A 20,650-nucleotide genomic window follows, 5' to 3' on the forward strand; every position below is an offset into this window, starting at 1 on the left:
AAAATTGCAAACACCGTACGGTTTGACCCTATTAGGATTCCGTACTCATGACAGAATTTTTGCGACAGCACGCTCCTCCTTCACGTTGCAACTGCAACACTTCAGGCAGCATGTGAGGAGTTTATTTGGATTTACTGAAACTTAAATTACAAAATAAATTTAACGGATATCTAAAATATCTGAGGCGCCATGCGCAATAGGTCCCTTCCCGCCTCTCCTAACTGGTACAGCGCGTGCTGCAGTGATGTCAGCAGCAGTGGTTTGCTGGGAGCCGGAGCCAAAAACGTGATCTACCTGATAGAGGTTTCTGCTACTTCATGCAGGGTTACAGGTGAGTCGGTGCTCACTATCAACGCTACACAACTCCGCAAACCAGTAGACTTGTATATAATCATCGGTTTTGTGGGGAAAATCTTTTCACTACGTGTTATTCTCCTTGAGGTAATTTTTAGGGCTCTGTTTTAAGTTGCTTCCAATGCGTTTCTTCATTATTTGTTTTGGGTTCTTTTATATTCATAGACATGTTTTGAATGTAGGGACATTTTGCCCAGAACTACGGTCCAATTTTTCAGGCATCTGCTTGCCCTTCATTGTTTTGACTCCAGGAACCTTTTCAAGGAACCCAAACTTTTCCTGGGATCTTTCCTTGCCCCTCCCCCAAGTTTATTTGGACTTCAGGAGCCAGGATCTATTATTTTTATTTTATTTTTTTTATTTATTAAGTCCTTTCTTAGGCCCCTCCCATTTCATCTTTCGGAACCTTTTCAGTAGACTATGGTCTTGTTATTGGGGAATCTCAACTGAATGACTTTTTTCTGGGCCCGTTTCTTTTCCCCTGGTATCTAGATTAGAGCAGTGGTGTCCAAAGTCAGTCCTCGTTGGCCAGTATCCCACATGTTTTAGATCTTTCCCTGGTTTAAAACACCTGATCAAATGCCTGAGCAGAACTATATGACATTCTGAGGAGGTAGATGGACTATATGAATCAGCTGTGTTAGAGCAAAGACACATCTAAAACTGGCAGGACAGCGGCCCTTGAGGACTGGAGCTGGACTCCCATGGACTAGAGGAAACTTTTTCAAGAATCAGTTTCCTTCCTTTCCTTGGTTTCCCTTGTTTTGAGTACAAGAAATGTTTTGGGAAACAATGATCTTTTCCTTGTTGTTTTGAATCCAGGAATCAGTTCCACCTCAGTTCAGGGTTAGTATTTGTACCCCAGACCCAGGGAAGGTAGTACTTATGTGACCTCACAATGGTGGAGCTTTGTTGTTGGACGGTGGCAATGTTTCTGAATGGTTGAGTATTTCCAGCTTTCTGTATCAATTATCCCAGTTTAGACTCCACTATTTTTATCACCTTTATTTCCACCTTTATTTTGTCACCTGTATTTGGTGGTTTGGAAGCTAGTAGCTCATGTAGTGTTGGATTTTCAGTGTTTGGTAAAGTAAGTAGCACTGCTGCAAACCTTTTGGGAACATGTTACTTTACTGGAGACCAAACATCTTCAGGTTCATTCACCATCTATATGATTAGTGTTTCAATGCATTGAGTATAGTATGTGTGTTTTGCAGGGGAGCTCGTGGGCCACAGGGAATTGGTGTCAGGCTTTTCGTTTTGTCAGCACCCTGAGCAGAGTCACATCTGTGTCAGCTCCTCCACTGATGGCAGCATACGCTTCTGGGACTCGAACAAGAAGACTTCAATCAGGGACAATGCCGTCCATCAGGTTAGTTTTGTATCATTCTTCTGTCCCCTGCTGGCCTCTATCTGCCCTGCCACCAACAGAATGAGTCACTGCTGCCTGTTATATCTTATATTTATATAGCTTTGTATTTCAACTTAATTTTGATTGCGGATCAGAGAGGTGTATCAGATATTACCTTTGAATATTCTTGGGAGTAGTTTTCTGCTAAATGCTGGATTACATCAATAGGCTTAAATAGGTGGTTTTGTGTGTTGTAGAACCCCGTCTCTGCGGTGCACTGGTCCCCCGCGGATAAAAACCTGGTGGTCTCAGGTGATGAGAAGGGTGTGGTGGTCTGCCACTGGTTCCACACCGGTGACACAGCCAGCTTCTTCCCCGAGCCAAGGACCATCTTCTGCCTCACCTGCTCTCCTCACAGCTGGAAGTCTGTGGGTGTTGGGTAGGTAGATTATATCACATCACTTCTCAGCTGGAGTGCGGGATCACCTTCTGGACCAAATCCTGACTAACTGTCTTTTGTTTATTCACCTGATGTTTGAGAACTCACTACAGTTCCTGAGGGGGGTTAAAATCTCAGGAGTTTCCTAACCACAGTTCCAAGATTCCAAGAGTTGAGATCTTTATCCCCCTTTTTCATTCAGACGGCTCCATCATGCTGGAGAATCCACAGACCACCACCAAACAGAGCCTGAGCTGTTCGAAAAATGTACTTTGGGTGGACTTTTTGATCCCACTCTTCAATAATGGTTGTGCTTCTTCCAGTCAAGTGGATGATTAATCAGAGAAAAGACCTTTGCACTAGTCCCCTTCTGTGCATCTGTTGGTTTTAAGGATTGAGAACCGTGTAACTTTGAGAAGCCTTAAGTAGTTAGAAATTTTGTAACGGGAAGTCTGTGTAGGACACTGTTAAATTGAACGTACAGCAATGGTTCAGTGGAACTTATGTTTCAGTAACAACTAAACCGCTGCAGGTACAAAGACGGGATGATCGTGCTGATTGACATAAGTAGAAAAGGTGAAGTGACACAACGTCTCCGAGGACATGACAACGAGATCCACTCGCTGGCATGGTCTCCTGTGATCGGAGAGGACGCCCTTTATACCAGAGCTGAGGAGCATGAAGGTAACTATATCCTGACAACTTAAAAAAATGAAAAGTCCTGCTGAAAAAGAGAGTTATTTAGATTTGAATATAAACCTCATGTTTGGTATGTTTCAGCAACCAATGGAGTTTCAACAGGAGAAGAAGTAGGCTGCTATCTGGCTTCTGGGAGCAAAGACCAGACGGTGAGGATCTGGAGCACCGCCAAGGGAAAAGGTGAGGATGAGGATTTTAAAGGTGAAAACTGCAGCAATTGTCCACTAATTGCTTTGCAGATGAAACCATTTTATAATTTTCTTTATTCAATATTTAGAATTTATTTCCAGTAAGCCAATAACTTTAATTGTGAGTTTTAGAGTTTAAGAAACCTCAGCACACATTTTACGCTGAAATAAATTTTTCTGAAGACTTTCTTTGTTCTTCAGCTCCTTCCTGCAGTGAATTTAAACCCTAACTCCCTTCGGAGAGCTGAATTTTGAGTCTTCACTGTTTTTTTACTCTCTCCTGACAGGTGTGATGACTCTGAAGCTCCCGTTTCTTAAGAGAAGAGGCTCTGGTGTTGACCCCGGGGTAAAAGAGAGGATCTGGCTCAACGTCCACTGGCCGAAGGGACGAGCGACGCAGCTCATATCCAGCTGCTTCAGGTTCAGAGTTTTCTTTTAGGGCGTTGGAACACGTGAGAGGTGTAAATGTTTAGCTACTAATTACTAATCCTCCAGAATAAATATAGATATAAATAAATAATCAGAGAGATAGATCTCCTCATCAAAACTGTATAGAAGCATTATTTTCAGTGTTGTACTTTCAATGAAATTGTGCTTGGAAATAAAATTGTTTAGTGTATGAAATCATATAATGTTTTATGGGGTTCCCCTCAGCTTCATTGGCACCCCTGGTAAAGCTTTTATTGCAGTAGCATAATCTCAGTGAAAAAACACATTTTATCAGCGAGAAAACATTTCGGGTTATTACATTAATGAGAGTTCTAGAAAATGTTATTAGGAATCCTTGGCTTTCTGGACAGCTTGTTTTTTTTTTTTTACTGTTTCCTGTCCGGCAGAGTAGCGCTCAGAACTTTGTCTGAATGCCAAGAAAAAGCCCAAAAGAGTTATTTACACAAGTTGAGTATTACAGCTAACGCTTTAAAGCTCTGCTTGGTATTTATAAAATAAACGTTATTTAAACTGCTTTGGGATTATTTCAGTTGTTACAGACAGAGACAGAAACAAAAAAGAATGAAATAGGAAGCATGAAAGAGAGAGAGGTGGGGCAAAAAGGAAAAGGCGAGTGAAGGAGAAAAGAATGGAGGAGAGAAAGAAGGATGAAGAGAATACAAGATTTGGCCATTTTTAAAGTTACCCACCTTTCACATAATGCAACAGGAAACAACACTCTCCAATTATTTTGACCTCTGCCTTCCTCTCTCCCTATTGGAAGGAGTAAGGGGGAGTCAGGTTTAGCCTAAACCGGCTCAGTTATGGTTGAGGTGCAAACACACCCTCCATTTCTGCTACCTGTATGACCCCTTCTCTTTTCCAATGGTTATAATCAGTCTGACAGAGAGAGGTATCCCAATCCTTGTGGTTTTTAGTATAACAATGGCCACCAGTTGGCTCTACATGGACACACTTTATCAGTGTATCATTTAACTCAGTACCCCTACACATAGCCCATTCTAAAATGGCCAAACTCTAACACTCAGTAGTGTATTCTAACTTCCCCAACAACCCTATACCATTCCTAACCCTTTGCGAAGTGCCTTGAGACGACCTGGTTGTGAATTGGTGCTATATAAATAAAACTGAATTGAATTGAAAATATAACACCCTGCTTGCTTCTACACCCGCAGAAACGTTCATGTTAACAGGTTTTTTGTACCAAAAAGTGCACAGTACTTATGAATGCAAGATGTATTTAGTGGTAAATGCAGCTTAATATAGAACATTTGTGTAGTGTGAAGGTGCTTGTGTATACAAGGTTTCCCCATTAAAAATATGCAATAGCGAGTGTGAGGAGCCACAGACCTGCCCCCCTGGACCTGGGCCAGATACGGAGGAGATCCGAGCCACAGACATCCAAAGGCTCCCCACAGCACAGGAACCCCAGGAGAACCACCACCGGGACTACCACAATCCCCCAGAGAAGAGCAGGGGAGAGTTCCAGGGGAACCACTCAGCAGCCACAGTGCAGAAGCCCCAGGGAGCTGCAGCGACGAGCCCACAGGCCCTGCCGGCAGCTGTCTGCGCTCGAGCAGATACAAGATACAACAAGTACACCAGCGGGCAGAAACACCAACCACCGGCAGGTAGTGTGACGGGGAGGAAATAGGCCCCACATTTGATGGGGGGCCTAAACTGATCCAGGAGAGGGAGCAGTCCAAGACCAAACCTGACACAAAAAACAGGCACAAACAGTCACAATCACACATGTGTACACATAAAAACACTCAAATCCACACACCCAACGTAAAGACCAACAACAATGGACGTCGTACACTCACTCATACTCCCCATACATATTCTATACTCCCAGGTCCAGGTGCCGATACCTCATAGGGGCAACCAGTCCCCGGACCCAGGAAATGGTCCCCTTCCCTCCGGGGTTGGAAACAGGCAGACCGACCCAGCACCTGGACTTGGGCTAGCCTGGGCTGATGCCTGAACCTGAGCGACCCGACCCCCACCCCGAAACCAGTACCCAATGACCCCCAGCCGGAGAGGGGGCCATGTACAAAAGAGGGGTATACATGGTCCAAACGGGCCCGCCAACCAGAGCCGCCACAGAATGAAACAATCCTAAACTCCCAATGAATTCTGATCCTAACCCCATGAGTCCCCCAACCCCAATGAACTCCAACATGAATATCCCCACAGGGCCACCACCAACCAGGACACAGCTGGAAAGCTTTTTTTAAGCACACTTCAAGTCAGGATATGGCCCCAAGAACATAGCTACTGGCCTAAACTTGACAAAGCATGAATAAATGAAAAAAGCAAGTCATGCCTACAGTTAAGCATGTTGGAGGATCTGTAATGCTGTGGGCCTGTCTGTTGCAAAGCACTGGAATCCCTGTTGGAGTGCCTAGCATTATGAACTCTTTGGAATTCCAGAACATTTTACATAAAAATCTTGTGGCCTCTGCTAGAAAACAGAAATTTGGTCATCATGGAGTCTTTCAACAGGATAATGATCCAAAACATTTGGCCAAATGAACACAGAAATGATTCATCAGACAATCGACCGTCTTCCATGGCTGTTTCAGTCCCCAGGCTTAAATCCTGTAGAAATTCTGTCTAATGTTGCAGGACTTTATTGAAATTGTTGAATTACTTTTTGCTAAAATGCTTAAACTGACTTTCTTGTCTTTATACTGATCCAGTGGTGAGTTGGTGATGTGGGATCTGGCCAAGACTGGGAAGCAGAAGTGGAGTCTGTTCGGAACATCGTCTGAGGGTCAGAACCACAGCCGGATCGTTTTCAACATGAGTTCTGTTCAGCTGCAAGACGGCCAAGAGCTGCTCATCAGCACGTCCATGGACAGAGAGGTGGGTCACCTACTGTTCCCAAAAAAACTGAAGGTTTTGAGTCAGACTCACCTAAGGGTTTTTTATTTCATCTTTGAATGTGAGGTCTGCGGAAGTGCTTCAACTCATGTTTTACAATTTGTTTCAGAAATTAAAAACTCTAAAAGAAAACGAAAAAAAAGCTTTCCCATCTGTAACTGTCCAACTAAAAGAAACATATGTTCAGCTTTTTCACTCTTTAATGTAATGCTACAAAGAAAATCTGACTTAAAAAGTTTTTGTTTGGTCTCCAGCCTGAGATAAATAAATGTTTGTGTTACCCTTTAAGCTGCATTTTATTGAGAATCTGTTTTCTTTTAATAATTTGACTTTGTCACATTAGTTTAATGCAGCATAAAATTTGTGTTTTGGTGTTATTCTGGGCTTCTTTATGCTTCAGTGACCACAGAAGGATTAGTTGGGTAAAGAAGGATTGAGTTGATGTTTTCCTTTCGCATCGTTTCAGATTAAATGCTGGGACCTGAACTCTCTGAGTTGCTGTTGGACCCTACCCACTCTGGGGGGCCACGTCTTCAAACTGACCTTCTCCCCGGTGGGTATCGGCTGTTTGGCGCTGGGCGTCGGCGACAACATGATCAGGGTGTGGAATACGCTGAGCACCCAGAACCAGCATGACGTCAGGTCCTTTTGGCAGGGCATCAAGTCCAAGGTCACAGCGGTAAGAATCAAGGTGTTTTGGTAAATTGACATGTTTCCTTTATTTTCCATATGTCTGCACCAAGGAGATGGTTTACAAGACACATTCATTTCCTTCCAATGACAACAACCAGACATAATTAAAGTCTCTCCAAACCTTGGGGCAGAATCTGCGGTGGTCTGATTAAACTAGGGCTCCATAATATAAGGAAAACTTGGCATTGAAATATTGTAGAACATTGCAATGATAATATCAGCTGTGGTTAACCTAATATTCCTCACTCCTCTCTTAATTTTAACATTATGACGTCAGCTCCACTATACTCCACTACTAGCATCGCAGTCACACTACATCTAAAGCAGTATCGGGTATCAAGTGTTGGGTAGCCAAATATATCATTGGCTTGCAGAGTATGAATAAATGCAAATTCAAATGTTAGAAAAGGCCTTTACCTATTCTACATAAACAGATGAACTGTTGCTCCTCTGCAGTCAGAACAATCAAGTCATAGTTTCCATCCATGAAGGTGTTGCAGCTTGTTCTTAATACTTTATCTTGAGGGTTCCTACGTAGTCTGGAAAATTCTGAAATCAAATTCTGGTATTTTCCAGGTCTGGATAGGTATGAAAAAAAAAAATCACAGCAATGAAAAAATATTTGTATTCCCAGACTTTATAACCTCTCCAACTGTCTAAAAGTTGTTCTTCCTCCCCTAGGTCTTTCCTTGCTCCAATACTTCCTTTTCTCCTCCCTTTCCTCCTTGTGTCCTTTCTTTTCTTCCTTCCTCATACCCTTCCTTGTCCAAAATGTCTTCCTTGCTTCCTTTCTTTCTATTGTTCCTTCATTTCTTGCTGCTGTGGTCGGGCCCTATGAGGTCTTGCCAGGAGTTCTGCACTTAAATTTCTTATGAATGGCCAGAAGCAAGTTTCCTCTTGTTCTTGGCACCTTCAGTAAAAGAACCAGTTACTAAGTTCTTGCAGAGTATGTACTTGTCTTAAATGTGTCTGGCACAAAACACATCACCAATAGAAAACTACCCACAGTGAAACACGGTGGTGGCAGCATCATCCTTTGCAGTTACTTTCCTTCAGGTCAACCTTTCTTTTTTTTTCCAAGGTGGCTGAAATTATGAACTGTTCCAAATACTAGCAAAATGTGACCCAAATCCATTAGATGCTTGTTTGAAAGATGGAGAGGCCTTTGATTTGCCAGCATCATAGTGATTCCGAGACCAAACTTTAACAAAAGAATGGATTCATGAGAGGATTGTTGAAGTTTTAGAGTTCAGAACTCCACGTGGTCACCCGAAGAGTGCTGGGGATGAGAGGATCTGATTTGATTTGAAGGATTTATCCCTGGCAGAGTGGGCAGAAATTGCCAAGTCAAGATGTGACACGCTACCAAAGAACACTGAAGGCTAAAATTGAATAAAACAGTGCTTCAGTAAGGTGTTTAAGGGTTTGCACAGATGCAGCCAGGCCATTGAACTGAATAGGACATGGGTAATATCTGAGCTCAAAACATTCATTGATATGGTTTAATTTTTCTACGTCACAAATACCTGACCGTTTTTAACAGGGCGGCGTACACTTTATACCCAGTTGCTTGTAGTAAAGGTTCTGGAGATGAGAAACAATTATTTTATGCTGTAATTGCAGCTGGCGTGGCACCCGAAGAAAGAAGGATCCTTGGCTTTTGGAACCGATGATGGAAAAGTTGGGATCTATGATGTCTTTTTCAGCAAGTAAGATCCTCTGTTCCCTTATTTGCAATATTAACTCTGACCATCATCCTTCTCCTGATTGCTTTTGACTCTCTTTTAGACATATAGCCATTGGCTGAGCTTTTACCATGATTAACTGTATTAAGTAAAGGAGCTATTACTTTTGACTTTTCTTCCACATAGAAAGTACTCCTGGATAAGTGGTCTTGTGTTCTTTTTGTGTGTATGCTCTCTTCTCTCAAACCCCCAGTTGGTCATGGCAGATGGCCACTCACACTGAGTATCTATTAAAGCCCCCAGTGGTTTGAGCCAAGTCTGGCATGAGCTTCATATTCACTCTTCTCTATTCTCTGGTTTGATATCAATCCTATTTTACAAGTTTTTTTTTCTAATTAAAACTACACTGATTGATAAAAACATTGTAAAAAAAACTTGTGGAAGCTTCTGTTTTCGTCTCCCAGTCCTTTTGATTATCCTCAGGCTAATTTTCCTGCAGTTCTCACCATCCTCTGTCTCTCTTCTCTCTGATTGGTTGTTTGTTCTGCTTGGCCTCCAACAGGCCTCCTCAGATATCGAGCTCCTATCACAGGAAGACTGTGTACACATTGGCCTGGGGCCCCCCGGTCCCCCCTCTGTCATTTGGTGAGTTTCTATTAACTCTCTTTTCTTCTATTTTTTAAATTGATTCTGTTGAGATCAGTAACCGGCTCATGCCTACTGCTGATTTCCACAGCACACCTGCTTTCTAGGGAGAGGTTCGGTCTCTGAAACATGTTTGTGTGTGACGTTTAGGTGCAGAAGGAAAGCAGAGCTACAGTCTGTACAGCTGCGCCGGCGAAGGTGTCATCCTGCAGCACGACACGTCGAGGCTGAACGGGGAGGCGTCGGACATCGATAAACTCATCAGAGACACGAACAACATCCAGGTGGGGGGGGCTTTTCAGGTTAGCTAAACTAAAAGCGGAGGCAGGTGGAGGAGTTTCCGGTGACACATTTTATTGTACTTCTCACAGTGTGTTAATTACAGCAGAATAAAGCTTCTGTCTCCTGCAAGTAATTAAGCCAAGTGTTTCTACAAACTCCAAAATGGAATCTGTTTCATCATCGCATCGAGGACCAAGTCATTTAGAGTGTTTTAACAATGAAGCTTTAGGGGAGCCCATATCACGACTTGTTTCCACCCTAACTTGTTCTGCTTCCCAACAGCACAAGTTGTCTCCACACACGGACCTCAGCTGGAAGCCGGATTGGAAGGTTGTCGCCATCGGCAACGAGGATGGGTGAGTGACACAAATCTATTCACCCTCTAAGCCCGAGTGGGTCCACATTTACCATAAGATACAGGTGTCACAGAATAGGGAGATCAGTTCTCTCCATTCTGTTGAAGAGTTAAAAAAAAAAATTTCCATGTACATTTAAACTCCAAAAACAGACACAGGATATTAGATTCAGAGATTTACGCATGGATAAAAAAAAATACATGAAGTCTTACTTCTGTCTCTGTGATTGATGCATCCCTGTTCTGGTTCTGCCAGCTCAACAGCTCCCTACTGAGCTGGAAATGAAACTCTAGGCCCATTCTGGTACTCCAGCTGCAATGTTTCAGACAGACGGGCTCTGCAAAGGATAGTAAGGAGTTTTTTAAAATTTATTTAATAATTTTCCCTTCATTTTGTTGTATGTTACTAATTATACAACAAGATAACTTGATTTGACCAGGATAGTTTTGGGGTCCTGAGCCAGAAAAAGTCAAAAATATGGCATTGGTTTAGTTTGAATTCCCTTAATAGGCAATTTGTTTTCAATAATTAACTTTGATCCAGTTAGAGCAGGGATTCATTGTAGTTGGTTCTGAGTTACTTCAATTGGCTCACAAAGATTTTCTTTAAAACAAATCTATTTTTGCAGTTACTAACCTCACACACTGCTGTTAAAGCAGATATTTATTATACTTATTTATCCTCCATCTCCCTCATTCCTTTGATCATCTTCTCTCTGCTGCAGGAGCATCGATGTGTATCAGGCTCCCAGTCTGACGCTGCTGTGCAGCATCCAGCAGCACCACAAGATCATCAACACGCTACAATGGCACCACGACCACAGCTCTACACCTGAACTCCACTGTCTGCTGGCCTCGGGCTCCAGCAACGCCATCGTCTACGTGCACGATCTCCACGCCATTATAGGTTTGAGACATCTTCTTGCTATTTAGTCAGATATTTTCTCTCCATTCGTAACTTTTTGGAAGTAGAGATGGACTGATAAGTATTTTTTGCCGATACTGAGTTTGTGCTGTTCTAGTTTCTCCTTTTTTCTAGCCTTTGTATAATTGTTAATTATTCATACTAGGAGGAGAGGCAGTGTCCCACCTTGTATTTTTTATTTCTTTATTATTATAAACCAAAATGATAATAATTTGAGTTGACATTAAAAAACCATCTTCTATCGGATTAGCAGGTAGAGTGACTAGCAGACTGTGTGTATATGCAGAGAACGTAGATTTTACCTTAACTCTGAGAAAGTCTGCCAACTAGGGCGGCGTGATATTAGAAAATATTGTGATGACAGTATCAGTTGTGATATATGCCTATTTTCTACTTGCGTCTCTTTCTCATCTATGCCTTCATCACTCTGTGACCTATAGCATTTTGGGTAACGTCATTTATGTCCAGTGTGAGCATCTGCTGCCGTGAGATTGTCCAACTGGTTAAATATTTAATTAGCATAAAAAATGCAAGTTCATAGCATTTGGAATATATTAGCCAACACTCATTGCACTCCAAACAGTCCTTTAAGATATAAATATTGCACTCAGTGATGCTGTGATGACAATATATTTACGATAGCTTGTGCAGCTCTACTGCCAACATTTCCAAATCCAGCACTTCCCAAAACAGATAGAGATAAAGATCTCAAGGGGTTTAAAACAGAACAGCTTCAACGTTTTGTTGTCTTTACTCAGTAACGACATTCACAGTGAACGGTGTTGTGAGCGCAGCCTAGTACTGCTGAATGCATTCAAAGAGCAGGAAGATCACATTTCTGAGTGGATCAAGCTGAAAATCAGCTGACTTCCTGGAGTGACAGGTTTTATGGTGTTAGAAATGTGGTACTACTCCCAGGGTGGCATCCTATCAGAAACAAAACGGGGGGGGGGGGGGGGGGTGTTTCTCATTGCTTATTTGAATGTCCAGTCAATTGGGAGTGTGTGCCCCCTTGTGTTTTGGAGAATTCAGGACTGATTTAGCAAAGTTTGATTTATTACTTTAATGCACCTTTGAGAGGCGTGTAGAAATATTTGATTATTTTGTTTTCATTGGTTTCTGCAGAGAATCCTCCAGAGAGCCCAGTGTTGCTGACTGAGCCGTATCGCAGGCTCTGTGGACACACAGCTAAAATTACCAGTATGGCCTGGAGTCCACACCACAGTGGCAGACTAGTCACCGCTTCGTATGATGGAACTGCACAGGTCAGTCTGGAAACTGGTAGAAATAGTAGTAGCTTTTATATTACAGAATAAGTGCAGTCTTAAAAAGTGTGGAATTAAGTATTTTCCAGGTCTAAAGTATAAAAAAAACACAACGTATGGGACATTTTTTGTATTTTCAAACTTTATTCCCTGTCCCATTGTCTAAGCTTGTATCCATCCAGCTGTTCTTTCATCCATCCATTCATGTAACTTTCCATCTGTCTGTTTGTTCATCATCTATCCATTGTGTCTGTCCGTCAGTACCTTCATCCGTCAGTTCATTGATCAATCTCTGTCAGTTCCTCTGTCCATCTATCCCTCCCTCCATTCATAATTTCACCCAGCATCATCAATTTGTCTATTCCATCGATTCATTTGTCCATCTGTCCCACTTTAGAGCAAGACCTTTAGTCTTTATACAAAACTACGAATTAAAAGGGACTGAGAAATCTGGGAATATGAGTCTGGAAAAAGTTTGGAAATTTAAAATCATAAATGTGTAGAAACCCTGAACTAACATCTTCCTGAAGCTCATTTCCCCAGTTTAACCATTTCAGTGGACGGCGGTGTTTAATGGTGTCCTTCCATGTAGGTGTGGGACGTCCTGGAGGAGGCAGCCATCTCCAACTACCGCGGTCACACTGGTTACCTGCTGTGTGTGGACTGGTCTCCAGTTGATCCAGATGTGATCTGGACTGGAGGGAAAGACTTCACAGTTCAGGAGTGGAAGGTCTCTGAGCAGGAGTTCACAAAGCCTCCTAAAGGTAAACGTGGACATGAAGTATGTGTCTGTATGCCGATATAACCACCTTCCTATAATGTCGTGCTGCGTTTTAATCTCAGGGAAGAAGATGGTCCTGCTGCAGGAGAAGAAGGTCGGCTCCAAACAAAAGAAGAAGAGCAAGACAGTGTCGGTGTCCGGGGGAGTCGTGGAGCAGAAGATAAACGGAGAGCCAGCGACTGAAGGAAGGAAGGTGATGACAGAGCAGGGTCTGTCCGCTAAAGATGAAGAGGAGGAAGTCCGATTAACAAACAGTCTGGAATATCCTGCAGGTGGGAAAACATAAAATAATTCAGGGGAACAGGTTTAAATTAATATATAAAACAACAAATATTTTCTTTTTCAGCAGCTGTTGAGATGCAAAGGAAACCAACCTCTGCTGCAAAATGTAAAGACAAACCAGGTGTGTGGTTTCATCTGTTCAGAAACATGAAGAACTGAAGGTGCTTTAAAAACCGCTTGTTTGTGAAAATGAGAGTAAACGTCTGACGCTTATGCAACTATTAAACCAGTCCGTCATTGCAAATAACTGGTCCCTATAACATTACATTATTACATCTCCAGATCTGCTGAAGAAGAAGAAGCCTCGCTCCATGCTGCCCCTCAGTACCTCTATGGACCACCGGCCCAAAGAGGAGCTGCTGCAAGATTGCGTGACTCTGGCTTCAGTCAGACACTCCGATGGTGAGAAGTTTGAACTGATATCCACCAGTCAGAAGGTTCATTTCTATGACAACAGTGGAGCTCCATCCAGAGAAATAACCAACTCTTGAACTAAACTCTCCCCTTTCAGTTCTCAATAACTGGAAGCATTTTGATTGGTTGGCTTCATTCATTTGGATTTATAGTTGTTTGTTTTTAAATAATAAAAAACTAAAAAGGTTGCTTTAGTTCTGGCTTCCAGGAAAAGTATTTAAATGACAAATAGCTTTCAACATACTTTACAAACAAAAGTGAAAAGTGAGCCAGGCGTTTGCTTTCACCGGCCCTGAGTCATTACAATACTTTGCATATTGGGGTTTGACTGTCAGCTTCGCACATTTAGAGACTAACATTTTTGCCTATTGTTCCCTAAACAGTAGCTCAAGCTCCGTCAGATTGGGTGGAGAACATCTGTGAACATCAATTTTCTAGTCTTGCCACAGATTCCGAGTTGGCTATAGGTCTCCCACCTGAGCTGTGGATCTCTGCAGCTCTTGCAGAGTTACCTTATCTTAGCTGCTTTGATTAATGCTTTCCTGGCCTGTCAGTTCAGGTGGACAGCCATGTCTTGGTAGGCTTGCAGTTGTGGCAAACTCTTTCTTCAGATGAGATGTTGGGATATAGTTTTACATTCTAACCCTGCTTTAAACTTTAAACTGACCTTTCTGATGTGCTCCTTGGTCTTCATGATGCTGGTCGTTCACTAACGTTCTCTAACAAACCTCGAAATTGCACACAGCAGGACTCGGTTTACTAATTTGGTGACACCTAAAGCAGTTTTATTCAGGGGTATCAGAGTAAAGGGGCCTGTAAAAAACACTAAAACCTTTCAGATTTTTTATTTTTTTAAAAACTTCCACTTTACAGTTGTGCACTACTTTGTATTGTTTGTCTCGTAAAGACGTGTTTGTGGCTGTGACTTGACAAAATGTGGAAACGTTCAAGAGGTATGAATATTTTTGCAAGGTGTTATAATTAAATTGCAGAAATTGAAGTTATTAAATTACTACAAACAAAATACTGAACACTTTACACTTGTTGATTAAAGCATTTTTGTGTGTTTTTAGCGCCACCTGCAGGCTGTGTCCCGGGTCGAGGAGATTATATCCATCTGGGTCTGTTTCATGACAGAGAAGCTCTTTACCGCATGTTTGAGGCCGAAGGTTTGTAGGGATTTTATTTTTGCTGATGTTAATAAGTTCAGAGTTGGCGTTCAGCTGTTGATGAGCCTTTATTCTGTTGTTTAGAGGAGAGCCACGTAGAGGCCGGCCACTATGACTCTGTTGTGTATCTGCGGCTGTGGAGCGGAGACCTGCAGGGGGCGCTACAGCTTGCCACAGAGAGAGGAGAGCTGAACGACCACCTGCTCTCCATCGCTCCCATGGGTGACAACTTTACTTCTTTATTCTGACTCCAGTAGGCTGTGCTTGTATTGTTCAAGGGTTCCCTCTGGTGCTAAGCAGGAAAACTTTAGAAAACTCTGAGTCTGGCTTTATTTTGTTATTGTGTTGTTGCATTTCAGTTTTTATCTGGAAAACCGCCTGTTGTTCCATTTTTTTTTTCTTTGCTTGCAGCCGGCTTCGAGGTGTGGAGCCGTACGGTGGAGGCCTTCGTCAAGCAGCTGTCTCTGCAGGAGCAGTTCCTGAAGGCGGCGTCCCACCTGCTGTCCATCAACAGGCTGTATGAGGCCGTGGACCTGCTGAGGTCCAACAAGCTCTACAGGTTCATGTCTCTGTTTGTATGTGCGAGACGTTAATATACTGGAGGATGTATGTGTAACTTACTTTTTCAACTAATGAATATGTGGCAACAAAAAATAGAATACAAGAATTTAAACTTTTAGAAGAATTAGATGCAGGTTTGTTCACGTTACATTTTTAAGTTCAAGTTACGTTTTAATGCTTTTGACTTTTTCTAACTGATGTTTTTCCAGAGTGGGATGATTATAAAACGAACAACTTTACAGACTTTTTAAAACAAGATCTGGGTGTGCAAGATTGAGTTTACTCTGCATTTCTCTTATGGAAATATGGTCAAAATTATACATACAGGTAGGGGTGGGCACTTCTTGTATCGGTTATTGCAACAACAAAAAATTGGATTTGGATTTATTGTGAGAATAAATTCCAATTAATGATGGTTGTGACTGTATTGTCGGGATTATTTTTGCTATTTTCTCCACTGTTTGTGTCATCAGAGCATCAATAAATATAAAAAAAAAAGAGAAAAAACGATTAAATGCAGTTACTGTGTGCAGTATATTGATAGAAATCACACGTGTTTATGTAACTGGTTTCCTGACAATGACCGTTTTTAAAAATGGGTATAATTTTTAAGAGCAGTTTTTATGTTTGTGCAGCTATGATTGTTGTGACATGCAGTCACAGCCATAGTTGCCTAAAAAATACTGCTAAGAAGTTGAAAATAGTTTTATTGTTATTACAATAAATTCCACAAAATATTGTGATAAAATTTCAAATCCATAAAACCCACCCCTACATATAGCAATGATTATAAACATATAACCATGGTTATATTTGGACATATTTCTCTCTTTCTGGGCATCTAAAAAGCTGGTATAATTCTTGCTGCCACTCATCTTTGCAGAATTGGTTTTCATCATTTAAATGGTTGGCTTCCTGGTACAAACCTCACTTTTAAGCATAATCCAGACATTTTCAACTGGGTTGAGCTTAATGTTAGCCTGAGTTATCCATCCTAACCATGTTGATGTTTGCTAGGGATCAATGTCTAGTTAGAACGCCCAATCATGTCAACGTTTCAACCATCTGACACAAGCGGTACCTTTCAGAGGTGAGAAAATATGTTTAGGATATGCCGGAACAACCCAGGAACCACCAAGGCTCAAGCCCGCCATGAAGTGGAAGATGTTAGAACAATCGCGTCACTGTCCAGTTTTACATCACCATGTACTGAGTGGCTGCCGACCAAGAAAGAAGCACCTTTAAGTTAGACCGTATGTTTGAAGGTGAGGCTTTTAAACCTAAGGACACTGTACCGACCATGAAGCATGGTATTGGGTGCATCATGCTGAGGGTCATTTTTACTGAATTGATAAAGGTGGGGGACTACAAGTTATTTTTTTGTTTTTTTTTACTTTACTGTAAATCAGCAACAGCTTCAACAAGTAATCTCAGACTGGGTGCTCCAACAGGAAAAGTGTCTCAAACGTGCATCCAAACCGGTTCTGGAGTGGAGAAAGAATAACATTAAGCTTTTGGAATTCAGCAACATTGGAAATCTGTTGTCTAAATGTAAAAGCCGGGTCAGTGTCAGTCAACCGAGCAGTTTAAATGATCTACCAGTTCTGCCAGGAGGAATCAAACATCCAGGAAGAATTATTCCAAAGGATGTCCACGAGAGGTGCTAAGGGAAAATTAACTAGTATGTTGACCGTTGTTTGTCCGATTGTGGTTTTTCAAATTTATTTCAGTTTGTTGCATAATCTATTCAACCTGAAAAACCGGTTGAAATAAATCAATAAAAGCTTTAAAATAAATGACATTATTGCTCATCTTAAAGCAGAAAGGGAAGTATATATATTTTTAGGTAAAGCACGCATGTAGGCTTTTGTTTTAAAGCTGTTGATATTTGGTGCTCCTGCTGATGTCCCATCTAACAGAACGTTCCCGTGTGTTCCTCAGGGAGGCCATAGCACTGGTGAAAGCCCGGCTGCCTGCAGACGAACCTCTGCTGAAGGATCTCTACACGTGTTGGGCTGCTGTGCTGGAGAAAGATGGACATTTATCTGCTGCTGCTAAATGGTCAGAACTGTTAACCACAGAACTAGACCCAGAATTGGGGTTGTGATGCTAAATTGGCTTTTCTCCTCCTATGTTTCGTCTCAGTTACCTTGCTGCCAGCTGCAGTTTCGATGCAGCCAAAGTCATTGCCAGAAAGAACGATGTTCCGTCTCTGAGGACCGCTGCGGATCTGGCGAGAATCTCCAAGGAGGAAGTCCTGGCCCAGTCGCTGGCTCTGAGATGTGCCAAAGACCTGGTAGCTGCTCATGACTGGGTCGGAGCGCACGAGGTCCTGAACTCTCAGAGCCCCCTACTGGTCAGAACCTGTCATATTTGAACTTTTCCTTTCTGAAACAGAATTCAGAAAGGCATTTCATTTGAAACTTTGTGCTCTACAGGCCCACAGGCTCCATCTGTGTGTGGCTGAGCTGCTGGCTGTGACGCTGGTGGACTCTGGTGTCTTCTCCTCGGCTTCCTGTGTCTCTGGTCATTCTTGGGCAATGTTGAAGAGTTCCAACACCATCCAGGATAGAGTTAGACACATCTGGGAGGAAGAGTTTCACGTTTGCCTCAACTCAGCCGGAGATTGGAGCATTGAAGCTCTTCTGCAAGAGCTGAAGTCTGTGGACACTCCGGCACGGAGCGGCAGTATCCCTCTCAGACAGGTAGGCTCCAAAGAAGACCACAGCGGGGATTTTTAGGGATATTCCTGGATATAAACCAGATTCTGTTCACGTCTCTCCATGTTCAGGTCCTGCTGTACTCCTCGGTCCATCTAACTCGCTCCCTGCTCAGCTGGTTACTGAACGATGATGGACAGCTGATTACAGAGCTGTGGCAGGCAGTGGCTTGGCTCAGGGATGCGGGACACTTCAGCATCTCTGCGGTGTTCTGCCGGCTGCTCTTCCCTGAAGGTATCCCAGCCGAAGCAGAAAACAGCACTGAAAGCCTTTATTTCATCTGGCTTGAAAGGAGCCTGCAGAAAGTTTTGTTAATGAAATGATCCGTTTGTCATTCAGGTGATGTCAACGTATTTTCAAGGAAACATTCAAAAACACTCCAACAATCTAAAGCTGAAGCCGAAGCCAGCAGCCTGCAGGCGTTTGTTTGTTACCACCGTCTGTATGAATGCTGGTGGAGGGACTCTGCGGTCCAAACCGGAACCGGCTCCTGCAGCGAAGACAAATTGAACGACGAAGCACTGACTGCAGGAACGCTGGAATTGGAAGAGAGGGTCTGCCTGACGAGTGGTACCTCTAAAGAACTGGACTTTGAACCATCAGTGCTTCTGTCGGAGCCTCATGCTGCCTGTCAGGCCACTCAGAAATCTGTGAGAGAGATCCAGGAGCGGCTGTCTGCCATGGTTCTGCAGCACAGCCAGGTCCAAGTGGGACAGCTGGACTCTGGGGACAAACAGGATGGCAGTCTGGCACAAACAACAGCCCTAGATCAGCAGGAAGCAACTGAAGTTGAGCAATGGTCAGGCTTATTTTTATTTGTTTAAATATTTGATTATTAAAGCTGGAAAAATGTTGATAATACAGAGATTTTGCAGGGTTATAAAAAGGTTTAAATTAAAATCACCTATTCTGGGTGTTAAAAAGAAGCCATAAACAGATTTTTCTTGTTGGGTTTTACATTTCATTTGTTTATTAATCGCTTTTTCAGTTTTATGTTTTTGGAGAAATGCTTCAGCAGAACCTTTTCATTTCATGTTGTAGTTCAGGCTGATGCAGTCAGACTGAGAAAACTACAAGGCCCACAGTTCCTTTTCAAATATGGCTGCCGTGCTTAAAAAACATAAGCCTATTCTCAGACTTAAGAGGACCTGACTACTGTTAGTAAAACTAGCGGACAACATTTAATTGTTCAAACTATAAAGGAACACGATGTACAGCACTATATGCACCACTGTTTTAAAGAGAAATAGATACTAACAAAACAAAACGTTTTTATGATCAATGTTCACTATTTCCGTTTGGACCATCTACGGTCATGAGATGTTTATTATGATGAAAAAAAAACCGAGATCCTGGAAATAAGTAGATGATATGAACTTCCTCTGTAGCGAGGCTGGACTCTGCCTTACAGACAGGGTGAGCTCTGATCTCGAGCCACAGCTGTTCCTAAAGGAGGCTATTGATGTGGTTAAGACATCCAGGACGCCTAACCTCATTCCGGGAATGAGTCGTAGTGCTGCTGGGGAGAGAGATGTTTATCTTCTGGCTCTGTTACCCCTGCGGCCCAATCTTGGATAAATGGACAATTGATGGGTAGTTGGCACGACGACGAATGGCAAACGCCCTTGGTCTTCCACTTGTAACTATACTGCTTTCAATTGAACCTCCAACTTTCTGTGTTCACAACCGTCAAATTGAACTTGGAATTCGGACTTCAGTAGGCATTCCAAACACTCAGAAAGCCTAACTTCAGAGTACGAACAGAATCCACCACTCGATGCTAGACACCCATCCCTGGGGTGACGCCATTCCCAGATCTGAACTCTGGTTTACTGTAGTTTTCTAGTGATATTAGATTAAATGGTTACTTTGTCCACTACCTGCTCCTTTAGCATGACGATGTGTTTATTTACAGAAGTTTGGTTTGAGTTCAGAGATTTCACTAGCTAGTAAAACCTGTCACAAGCTTACGGTTTACTTTCTTTAAAAGGTCCCTTTCCGGATGTTTCTCTCTTTTGTTTGCAGTTCTGAGGAGGAGACCTTTCTCTCCTTGTCCTCAAAGATGTCCAAATTCCAAGAGGAGCTGGCCAACATTCCCAACTCAATCAAGGTACACAACCAGTAATTAAACAGGAGAGTTGTGGGCGGGCAAGTCTCGATCCAAACAGTTGACAGCTTTGATTTTTGCTCTTGCAGATGTTTCCTCGCCCAGATGTGATGGAATGTTGCCTTGTTCTCTTGCATCTCAGCAAGTGTTCTTCCATCTCCGATGTTGTCCAACAACAGGCCAAACATCTGCTCCGAAAATACGGAAGAAGTCCACCAGTCCTGAAAGCGTCCCAGGGATTCCTTACGAGATCCGGTTGTCCTGCGGACTGAGAGAAACGCCTCACTTGCACAGCTTTTTCTGGAATAAAATGAATCTTTGAAACTGATCCTGAGTCGAGTGAAACTACATCTGAACATGGAAGGAGCTTCATTATTTTTTTTGGGACAGAATTCT

General features: G+C 42.6%; 1 protein-coding gene across 1 annotated transcript; it reads left to right on the top strand.

Moving 5' to 3' along the window:
* Nucleotides 1-57: 57 nt before the first annotated feature.
* Nucleotides 58-20,582, top strand: gemin5 (gem (nuclear organelle) associated protein 5). The gene is made up of 28 exons (XM_047378398.1): nucleotides 58-331; nucleotides 1,572-1,726; nucleotides 1,963-2,144; nucleotides 2,677-2,828; nucleotides 2,925-3,023; nucleotides 3,319-3,451; nucleotides 6,187-6,352; nucleotides 6,837-7,049; nucleotides 8,687-8,772; nucleotides 9,311-9,393; nucleotides 9,544-9,677; nucleotides 9,958-10,031; nucleotides 10,756-10,937; nucleotides 12,081-12,220; nucleotides 12,813-12,984; nucleotides 13,064-13,273; nucleotides 13,348-13,404; nucleotides 13,566-13,685; nucleotides 14,771-14,866; nucleotides 14,951-15,088; nucleotides 15,278-15,425; nucleotides 17,369-17,488; nucleotides 17,573-17,783; nucleotides 17,866-18,132; nucleotides 18,219-18,381; nucleotides 18,487-18,946; nucleotides 20,173-20,257; nucleotides 20,344-20,582. The coding sequence occupies exons 1-28, from the start codon at nucleotides 190-192 to the stop codon at nucleotides 20,524-20,526; spliced, it is 4,371 nt and encodes a 1,456-aa protein (XP_047234354.1). The 5' UTR covers nucleotides 58-189; the 3' UTR covers nucleotides 20,527-20,582.
* The last annotated feature ends 68 nt before the right edge of the window (nucleotides 20,583-20,650 follow it).

This window comes from Girardinichthys multiradiatus, chromosome 11, assembly GCF_021462225.1.
Source record: "Girardinichthys multiradiatus isolate DD_20200921_A chromosome 11, DD_fGirMul_XY1, whole genome shotgun sequence".
Classification (NCBI taxonomy): Eukaryota; Metazoa; Chordata; class Actinopteri; order Cyprinodontiformes; family Goodeidae; genus Girardinichthys; species Girardinichthys multiradiatus.